This window comes from Gorilla gorilla, chromosome 10 (assembly GCF_029281585.2).
Source record: "Gorilla gorilla gorilla isolate KB3781 chromosome 10, NHGRI_mGorGor1-v2.1_pri, whole genome shotgun sequence".
NCBI lineage: Eukaryota > Metazoa > Chordata > Mammalia > Primates > Hominidae > Gorilla > Gorilla gorilla.
The window spans coordinates 115,969,336-115,980,395 of NC_073234.2; the positions used below are offsets into that span (position 1 = coordinate 115,969,336).

Below are 11,060 nucleotides of genomic sequence, written 5' to 3' on the forward strand. Positions count from 1 at the left end.
ATAAGTTGCAATAGAACTGAACCTAGAAAAGGAAGTAACTAATTCTGCTTCTCTGTGACAGGGAAAGCTCCATAGAGGAAGCAAAATTTGAACTTGGCCTTGAACCATGGATGGGGTGCCTTAGTCTAACAAGGATCCTGCCTTGTATTTCAGGAAAAAGCATGAAGACATAAAAAGTGTATCCCACTTGTTAGGGGAGCTGTCAGAATGCTCTTGGCCGATAGCTACAGAAAATAAACTCATTATGGCCTAAAAAAGTAAGAAAATGTATTAGCTCAAACAAGAAACCCAGAGGAAGGGTGACAGCAGAATTGGTTAATTTAGGGGCAGAACCCACCATCGGAAACACAGATCCGTCTCATCTTTCTGCTTTGCTATCCTTGGCGTATTGACCTTCCCCACAGGCTGGTTCTCCTCTTGGTCATCTAATGGCCACAGCAGTGCTAGGCACTATGTCTGGGCACAACACCGGTCAAAGGAAAAAGAAATGCTGTCTTCCTCAGTATGGAAATCTTTCTTAGGAACTTCCCAGTAGACTCCCCTTTAGTCTCATGGGCCCAAATTTCACTGCTGTCCCTAACTACACCAACCTCTGATGTGGGAAATGAGACCAACAGTGGCTGGACCCTGGGCTGGAGCTGGGATTTGCCTCTACCATAGTGTATGGCCATGGGGCAGGGAGGGGGAAGGGAGCCTGTGCAGGCAACAAGCTGAATCAGCTTTAGGAGCCTTAGATGAATCCGTGTCATTAGTTCCTAGGGAAACTATTGGGCTGCTGAGAGATTAGTTTGAAAGGAAAGCAGAAGGCAGATGTAGCTTTGTGTGCCGTGTCAGGGATTTATACCTTGACCTCTGTGCTATGGAGTGATGTCATTTCTAGAAAAGTTTCAAGTTACATGGTTTTAAGGAAATAGTATCATTTTTAACCAGATGCTCAGTCCATCTTGAGGACGTCATCAGAATAAGTCATATAGAGGTATTTAAGATACCAGGATATATGTCTAGTGTAATATGCATACTTGTAAATAACACACACACACACACACACACACACACACACACACACACCTGCTTCATTTTTGTTCCCAATTACCACTAGAAAGCTAATTAGGAAATAAAAACTTTTAACATTTAAAACACCTAAAGCAGTATAGTGTTAATTCTATCAAATGGTTATTCTCTCAAAGAATATTTCTGAACATTGAACATAATTTATTAATCACAGACCTCTTTTTAAAAAAGGGAAAACAAATAGGAAACAGGAGCAGAAACATAACATTATTTTTGCATTTTCAGACTTTTCCATGGCGAAGTCTTTGGTAGTTAAGTTAGAAAATAGCCCCCCCTTGTGACCAAAAATCAGGTAATTGGTCATTCAAGCAAAAATGAAGCAAATTTTAAGCAATTCTCCAGGAAGAAGGAAGCAGGAAAACAGGAAAAGGCTGTCCCCTTCAGGATGATGTTAGTGTTACATCTCCAGTGTTAGAAATTGCTGGTTCACAAGCCCTTTGTTTATGTTGGCCTGGTTAACTCTGATTGTTGACTCTAATTCCAAAAGTAGATTTATATTTATCTATCTTGTAGGAAAATTATTTTTTAACTCTCCCATTATTTCTTTTCTGCATTTTCTCTATATTCACTCTTGGCTTTTACAACATGCACAACATGAAATAATCATTTTAAAAACTTTAACCTTATTTTCCCCAAATGTTATCAATTGTAATTAGATAGCTAATGGAGGCAACATCTCTGGAGGGTGTGTGAGGATTTAGAAAGGCAAATGAAATAGGAAATTTGGTAATCAAAGAAATTTCTAAAAATTTTAATATTTTCAAATCAGCTGTCTTGAATATCATCCCTAAATCTTCATGTACTATTTAATTTAATGGCATAGCCATAAATTATTATTTTAGGTAGCCACAACTGAGGAGTGTAGTATCTGAATGCTGAAGAAAGCATAAAGATTGACATTTTTTTTGAAGATGAAAAAGAACAGCCTTACCAAGAAAATAGAGAACTTAGTTTAGCTTTAATACCTGGAAAAATACTGAAGCAAATCACTGATCAGCCAGTTTGTATTTATCCCCAGTAATTTGCAGAATTTGTTGGTTTTTTAAAACCTACATGGCTTTGTAAAGACAAAAGTTCACACGTTTAATCTAAGACTTAAGATGAACTGAAATTAAGATGGACTAATGTGTTGATTCAGTTCTCCTGAATAATGATAATAATAGCTACTATTATAATTATCTACTCTGACATTTATTGAGGATTTACTATGAACCTGGAATTGTGCTAAGCACTCTCTATATATCTCATACAACACTACTGTTATATGGAGTACACATTATATTACACGTGACAACATTTCACAGATGAGAAAATGAAGTCTTAAAGAGTTTAAGTAATGTCCCAAGACCAAGTCGTGGAGTTTGGTTTCAAACTCAGAGCTAGCTTATGACCTCTTAACCACTAGGTTTGCTGGAAGCCAGGACTGGTATTCTCCAGGCTCACATTCTCCAATCCTCTGCACTTTAAGTTGTATCTAGTTGGGTCATGGGTATTTAGTTCATTCTGTAACAGCTGGATAAAGGGCAATCTTCCACATGATGTAATCCCCAAATTGCTCAACAAAGACATTGTTGTTAATAGAGTCCACTGGGGTCAATTAAAAAATCAAAGTCAAAGGGGAGAAGAGGGTGGTATTTTGACCAGAGAGGAAAACAGCAAGGATTTAATTTGGGAAGATTGTTTTTAAAAAAAATATTTAAACATTTATTGTGCTCAAAATTTAAATCCAAAAAATTAAATAAATCATATAATTCTCTTTATAGGCTGGGTGCAGTGGCTCATGTCTGTAATCCCAGCACTTTGAGAGGCTGAGGCGGGTGGATCACCTGAGGTCGGGAGTTCGAGACCAGCCTGACCAACATGGAGAAACCCCGTATCTACTAAAAATACAAAATTAGCTGGGCGTGGTGGTGCATGCCTGTAATCCCAGCTACTCGGGAGGCTGAGGCAAAAGAATTGCTTGAACCTGGGAGGCGGAGTTTGCGGTGAGCCTAGACCATGCCATTGCTCTCCAGCCTGGGCAACAAGAGTGAAACTCCGTCTCAAAAAAACAAAAAACAAAAAACAAAAAACAACTCTCTTTTAAAGTACAAAATAATTCATCACCTTCCTTTATTATTTACCCATTATTTCATCTGAATGTTTGTAGCTAAGATTTTCTTAAAGCAGGTTACCCATGATTACAGCTGCCTGAGAGACCTGTCTCGTGGCATGTATATATGTTTCACCAAAGGCAACTTGGGAATGTGTGTTGGATCAAGATTCAGATAATGTAGACTTGGGTTTTCCATTTATTATGCCAGTAAACTTAGTCAACTCAGCTTACCCACTCTGAGCCTTACTTTCTCAAGTCTGAAATGGGGATAGTAATACTGGCTTATCAGTACTTCCTGCACAGGATTCTTGTACAGAATCAAATTCATTTATATATTTGAAAAATATACTGTATCTACGGAAGGGATGGGTGTAATTATTGAAAAGAAGAAATCCTAGCATACTTCGGGATCTTTTACTACCATTTGCATCACTGTAAGATAGAGAAAAATGAGAGCTGTGTCCATGCATGTTAGAAGTAATTTTTTTCCTTTTTGTATTCATTTTATTTTAATTTTTTTACATTTTATTTTAGATTCAGGAGGTACATGTGCAGGTTTGTTACATGGTGCGTTAGTCTGTTTTGCATTGCTATAAAGGAATACCTGAGACTGGGTAATTTATAAAGGAAAGAGGTTTATTTGGTTCATGGTTCTGCAGGCTGTGCAAGCATGACACCAGCATCTGCTCAGCTTCTGGGGAGGCCCCAGGGAGCTTTTACTCATGGTGGAAGGTGAAGGGGGAGCAGGCATGTCACATGGTGAGACAGGGAGAAAGAGAGATGCTAGGCTCTTTTAAACATTCATATTTCACAGTAACTAATAAAGTAAGAACTCAATCATTTCCATGGGGAGGGCACCAAGCCATTCATGAGGGGTCTACCCCAATGACCCAAGCACCTTCCACCAGGCCCCATCTCCAACACTGAGGATTACATTTCAACATGAGATTTAGAGGCAAAAACCATCCAAACTATTTCACATGGATATATTGTGTAATGATGTGATTTGCACTTCTGGTGAACGCATCCCTCATCCAAATAGTGAACATTGTACCCAATAGGTAATCTTTCAACCCTCACCTTCATCCCACCCTCCCACCTTTTGGAGTTACCAGTGTCTATTATTTCCATTTGTATGTCCATGTGTATCCATTGTTCAGTGAGGACATGCGGTATTTGATTTTCTGCTTCTGAGTTATTTCACTTATGATACTCTTCTAACAGTGAGAATTTAGGCTTTCTGGTAAGTATACCTTAGATGATAATTGTACTCTTTAGCGTCTGGAATCAAAGTTTATTCTGGTTTGCTCAGCCAAAGCTCTTTAACTCTGGATCTGGTTTGGAAGAAATGGAGCAGTCTATTCTCATCTGGACCAATCCCGGGAAACATCCTCATCTCAATTAACCCATAAGTCACATCACAGGTTTTTGTGTTTGTTTGTTTTGTTTTGTTTTTCTGTCACCACAATTCTCCATCTAATGGCTCTTGTGGAATAAAACAATGCACAGAAGTGGCACTAAGAAGTCTGTTTTTTTTTTTTGTCGTTGTTGTTGTTTTTTAGAGATAGCATCTTGGCCCGGGCGTGGTGGCTCACGCCTGTAATCCCAGCACTTTGGGAGGCTGAGGTGGGTGGATCACAAGGTCAGGGTTTTGAAATCAGCTTGGCCAATATAGTGAAACCCTGTCTCTACTAAAAATACAAAAAAAAAAAAAAATTAGCCAGGTGTGGTGGCACACGCTTGTAGTCCCAGCTACTTGGGAGGCCAAGGGATGGAGGTTGCAGTGAGCCGAGATCACACCACTGCACTCCAGCCTGGGCAACAAGAGTGAGATTCCATCTCAAAAAAAAAAAAAAAAGACAGTATCTCACTTTGTCACACAGACTGGAGTGCAGTAGCACAATCACAGCTTACTGCAGCCTCAACCTCCAGGCTCAAGCGATCCTCCCACCTCAGCCTCCTAAGTAGCTGGGACCACAGGCATGTGCCCACTGCACCCAGCTAACCTTTGTAGTTTTTGTAGAGATGGGGTTTTGCCATGTTGCCCAGGCTAGTCTCAAACTCCTGAGCTCAAGCAATCTTCCAGCCTTGGCCTCCTTAAGTGTTGGGATTATAGGCGTAAGCCACTGCACCTGGTTAGAAGTCTTAAATGACAAAGAGGAGTGAGCTAGATAAAAGACAAAAGGGATATTTCAAGTAGAGAGCACAACATGTACAAAAACTGGGCAATGTGAATTGTTTAGGGAACTACAAGTGGCCGAGGTGGCTAGAGGAAAGGCAGTGTGATAGAGTGATAGAGTGCAGCTTAGCCGTAGCCACTGTCAGGACTTTGGAGCCTGCCAGCTTTGGTTTGAATCCTAGTTCCACCTCTCTCAGCCGAGTGCCTTTGGGCTAGTTATATAACCTCTCTGTATCTACCTCACGGGGTTTAGAACTATTAAATGAATTATGGTATATTAAATGCTTAAAATATTGCATAATACATAATGAGTACTCCTACTATTACTATTGTTACTGTGAATAGAGAGATAGGCAGGGGACAGGTCCTAGAGGCTCCTACGTTAAAAGGAAGAAAATTAAAACTATATGCCGAAAGCCATGGGGAGGTTTAGAAGGTTTTTGTAAGAAGTAGAAAGTATGTGATCTGATTTTTAGAAAGGTCATTCCAATGAGAGGTGACAGCGTCCTGGGAGTCCTCAGAGCCCTCGCTTGCTCTCGGCACCTCCTCTGCCTGGGCTCCCACTTTGGCGGCACTTGAGGAGCCCTTCAGCCCACCACTGCACTGTGGAAGCCCCTTTCTGGGCTGGCCAAGGCTGGAGCCCACTCCCTCAGCTTGCAGGGAGGTGTGGAGGGAGAGGCGCGAGCGGGAACCGGGGCTGCGTGCAGCGCTTGCGGGCCAGCTGGAGTTCCGGGTGGGCGTGGGCTTGGCGGCCCCGCACTCGGAGCAGCCGGCCAGCCCTGCTGGCCCCGGGTAATGAGGGACTTAGCACCCGGGCCAGTGGCTGTAGAGGGTGTACTGGGTCCCCCCAGCAGTGCCAGCCCACTGGCGCTGCGCTCGATTTCTCACCGAGCCTTAGCTGCCTTCCCGCGGGGCAGGGCTTGGGACCTGCAGCCCGCCATGCCTGAGCCTCCCACCCACTCCATGGGCTCCTGTGCGGCCCGAGCCTCCCCAACGAGCACCACCCCCTGCTCCAGGGCGCCCAGTCCCATCGACCACCCAAGGGCTGAGGAATGCGAGCGCACGGCACGTGACTGGCAGGTAGCTCCGCCTGCAGCCCCTGTGCGGGGTCCACTAGGTGAAGCCAGCTGGGCTCCTGAGTCTGGTGGGGACGCGGAGAGTCTTTATATCTAGCTCAGGGATTGTAAACACACCAATCAGCACCCTGTGTCTAGCTCAAGGTTTGTGAGTGCACCAATCGACACTCTGTATCTAGCTGCTCTGGTGGGGCCTTGGAGAACCTTTATGTCTAGCTCAGGGATTGTAAATACACCAATCAGCACCCTGTGTTTAGCTCAACGTTTGTGAATGCACCAATCAACACTCTATATCTAGCTGCTCTGGTGGGGCCTTGGAGAACCTGTGTGTCCAAACTCTGTATCTAACTAATCTGATGGGGAGGTGGAGAACCTTTGTACCTAGCTCGGGGATTGTAAACGCACCAATCAGTGCCCTGACAAAACAGGCCACTCGGCTCTACCAATCAGCAGGATGTGGGTGGGGCCAGATAAGAGAATAAAAGCAGGCTGCCCGAGCCAGCATTGGCAACCCGCTCAGGTCCCTTTCCCTACTGTGGAAGCTTTGTTTTTTCACTCTTTGCAATAAATCTTGCTACTACTCACTCTTTGGGTCCACACTGCTTTTATGAGCCATAACACTCACCGTGAAGATCTGCAGCTTCACTCCTGAGACCAGCAAGACCACCAGCCCATTGGGAGGAATGAACGACTCCAAACACGCTACCTTAAGAGCTGTAACACTCACTGCGAAGGTCTGCAGCTTCACTCCTGAGCCAGCGAGACCACGAACCACCAGAAGGAAGAAACTCCAAACACATCTGAACATCAGAAGGGACAGACTCCAGACGCGCCACCTTAAGAGCTGTAACACTCGCTGCGAGGGTCCGCGGCTTCATTCTTGAAGTCAGTGAGACCAAGGACCCACCAATTCCGGACACACCAATACGTGGATAGAGGATAGATCAAAGGGAATCAAACTAAAGACAGGAAGGCCAGTAAAGAGGCAACGGCAGTAATCCAGATGAAGAGAGATGGAAGCCTAAATTAAGTAAATGCCAGGTGCAATAAAGAGGAGAGGGAGTACCAGGTGAGAGTGAGGAGGAGAAGCCACAGGCCTGGGTGCCTGAATCTCAGTTGTCAGGCCTGGGCAGTTGAGTGGTGTGGATACCACTCACCGAGAATGGGAACGCCAGGAAAGAAGTGGATTTGGAGAAACATGGGGGAGCTTAGTTCTGTAGTACATGGTGTCTTTGATTTTGGACATACTGGGTTTGAAGAGAACAGCCAAGTACTGATGCTTAGTAGGTAATGGCTTGGTGCTTCAGGAAGAGATCAGAACCCTTTGATTAGAACCCTGGCCTGGCCGGGCGCGGTGGCTCATGCCTGTAATCCCAACACTTTGAGAGGCCAAGGCGGGCGGATCACGAGGTCAGGAGATCAAGACCATCCTGGCTAACACGGTGAAACCCAGTCTCTACTAAAAAATACCAAAAAAATTAGCTGAGTGCGGTGGCGGAAGCCTGTAGTCCCAGCTACTGGGGAAGCTGAGGCAGGAGAATGGCGGGAACCTGGGAGGTGGAGCTTGCAGTAAACCGAGATTGCACCACTGCACTCCAGACTGGGCAACAGAGCGAGACTCCATCTCAAAAAAAAATAAAAAAAATTAAAAAATAAAGAACCCTGGCCCATTTAGAAATGAAGCTGTCTATACTTCCAGACTGAATAACAACCATTTTTTGTTAGTTGTCTAAGATGTGATCTCTGTCTTAATTATCGATGGTCATATTCAAAAGATTCACTAAATCCCATCTGGAAAATGGAGACGTTTTTGAGATTCTTTTGGCAATTCAAGAGCGTTATCATTGATTATTAGTAGTGACCGAAACAAAGACACTGACAAAATTAGACATACACTCACTGCTTTGGCTATATTTTGAGAATTCTGTCAACTGATTGTCTTCGCAATGTCCTTCCTTTGGACATATAATAAAAATAATATACAGTCATTATTTGAATGTGTGCATATAGTTGCAAAATTACCATGTGTTTATATGTATAATGTGTTTCTAGTTTTACACTGTTTAGTCACTCAAAAATTGTATTATGATTGCAACTTTCCCCCACAGGTATCTCTGATGAATATATAACACCTATGTTTAGTTTTTATAAAAGTATTGGGGAACTGAAAATGACTCAAGAGGAGTATGCTCTGCTTACAGCAATTGTTATCCTCTCTCCAGGTAATTCCAATGTTATATTTTAATTTTTATGCCATTTTTTTCAGTATACTAGTAATAATGTTTATTGAAAAAAATCTGGAAAACATAGAAATATAAAGAAAAAGTAAAGTAGCCTATAATTCTACCATCCAAATAGAACCATTTTTAACCTTTCAGTGCACTTCTTTTCAGTCTTTTTAAAAAATATCACACTTATTCATTTAATAAATGTATATTGAACACCTACTTTGTACTAACCATGATGCTAAGCACCGGGGATTCAACAAGACACAGCTCCCATGCAGCTTGCATTCTGGTAGGATGAGAAAGATAATAAATGAAGAAACAAGAATATTTTTTCAGAAGGTGGTAAATGCTACAAAAAATGTAATGAGAATATAAAGAAAGTGGCACAAAAATGGTATTTTAATTCGTGGTCACAGGAGGCTTTTTTAAGTGGGTGGCATTGGAGCAGGGATCTAAATGAAATTACATACTTTTTAACATAATAAGGAACTTTTTTCTGAGTTTATATTTCTTCTAAAAGTCATTTCCCAAGTCATTAAAAAATTACATTGGTAAAGTTGTAATATGTGCTACATATTCCATTGTATGAATATACAATCATTTACTTAATCTTTACCACATGTTTGTATATTCAGGATATTTCCAGTTTTTTTGTTGTTGAAAATGTTTTTTCAACAGTTTTTTTTTGTTGTTGAAATGATACCTCTTTTCATTTTTTTTCTATATTTTTTGGTTACTTTAATAATTTGGGTGTCGAATGATGCCATGCTCATGATTTGTAGAGCATAATAACAATGTTAGCCTTAGGCCATTTTTATACATTATCTTGAGGCAGAAGCTAGTTGTTACTTTGCTTTACCATAAAAATTATGACTTGTGACTAAAAAACTATTCAGCAGAACCTTCTAAAGTTATGCATGGATATGTCCTATGACCCAGTCATTTCACTTCTAAGAATATACTCAACAGAAAGGATGCTCACGTCCACCCTACAGGTTATCTTTAGGGGTTTTGATTGGAAGGGGAATTGGAAGGCTTCTGGGAAGCATTACATGTGTTGTATCTTGATCTCGTTATAATTACGTCTGTGTGTGTGTGCATAAAAATTCATCAGGTTGAACATTGATTTTCACATTTTGTGTACAACATTTAACTTACACTTCAAAATAGTTAACGTGGCTATAATTATGCCGAATTAATGCTTTTCCACTTTTTAATTTTGTCATTTTATTTTAAACTTCAAAACAGATAGACAATACATAAAGGATAGAGAGGCAGTAGAGAAGCTTCAGGAGCCACTTCTTGATGTGCTACAAAAGTTGTGTAAGATTCACCAGCCTGAAAATCCTCAACACTTTGCCTGTCTCCTGGGTCGCCTGACTGAATTACGGACATTCAATCATCACCACGCTGAGATGCTGATGTCATGGAGAGTAAACGACCACAAGTTTACCCCGCTTCTCTGTGAAATCTGGGACGTGCAGTGAGGGGGATTACAGGGGAGGGGTCTAGCTCCTTTTTCTCTCTCATATTAATCTGATATATAACTTTCCTTTATTTCACTTGTACCCAGTTTCACTCAAGAAATTTTGATGAATATTTATGTTGTAATTACATGTGTAACTTCCACAACTGTAAATATCGGGCTAGATAGAACAACTTTCTCTCCATTGTGTTTTAAAAGGCTCCAGGGAATCCTGCATTCTAATTGGTAAGCCCTGTTTGCCTAATTAAATTGTTACTTCAATTCTATCTGTTGAACTAGGGAAAATCTCATTTTGCTCCTCATCTTACCATATTGCATATATTTTATTAAAGAGTTGTATTCAATCTTGGCAATAAAGCAAACATAATGGCAACAGGATTTTCTTTGGGAACAAAATTTGATAAATATACAAACTCATTTCTTTAAATGTTGAAAGACATCCCATTGAATCTGAGGGGGTAATTTACAGAAAGATACTGTCTCTCACACTTTTGTCATCTCTGGAAAAGTCCTGGTGAATAGTCATTTATTTGTAATAGCCCTCTGATCATTTCCTTTTCTTTGAAGTTCAAAGAGAATAGCAAACAGAAAAGTTAACAATTTTCACATAAAATATTCCCTCAAGCAATCCTTTCCCCCATAGTTAGTCTTGAGGCAGGATTCACAAATTCAGAGTATGCAGCTAACTGCAGTGATGGGACCTTCCCTTTCCTCTCTTAAAAGTGAGGCAATGATTGGCTTCATTGTATCCCATCATCTTTCTGTTTTGTTTTGCTTTTGAAAACATTCCTACAGCTGGGAGCACAGCTGCTGTATACTTCCCCCAAAGCAGGAATTAGTTCATTTCCTTCCTTCATTGTTACACTGTTGCATTCTTCTCCCTATTATCCTTTGGTGAATACAATAAAACACCTTCTATAAGTAA

The 11,060-nt window shown here is 41.3% G+C and overlaps 1 protein-coding gene across 8 annotated transcripts in view; it reads left to right on the forward strand.

Annotated features, from left to right (window-relative positions):
• NR1H4 (nuclear receptor subfamily 1 group H member 4) overlaps nucleotides 1–11,060 on the forward strand; it is a 132,993-nt gene extending 121,933 nt beyond the window's left edge. For 3 of the 8 annotated variants that reach the window (XM_055358759.2, XM_055358758.2, XM_004053743.5), the window contains 2 exons: nucleotides 8,530–8,643; nucleotides 9,898–10,804. In XM_055358759.2, coding sequence (XP_055214734.1) covers nucleotides 8,530–8,643; nucleotides 9,898–10,136 — 353 coding nt within the window. In that variant the 3' untranslated portion in view covers nucleotides 10,137–10,804. Of the gene's footprint in view, nucleotides 1–8,529; nucleotides 8,644–9,897 lie in introns of all 8 variants that reach the window. The other 5 variants (XM_019039445.4, XM_019039443.4, XM_004053744.5 and 2 more) reach the window with 2 other exon arrangements.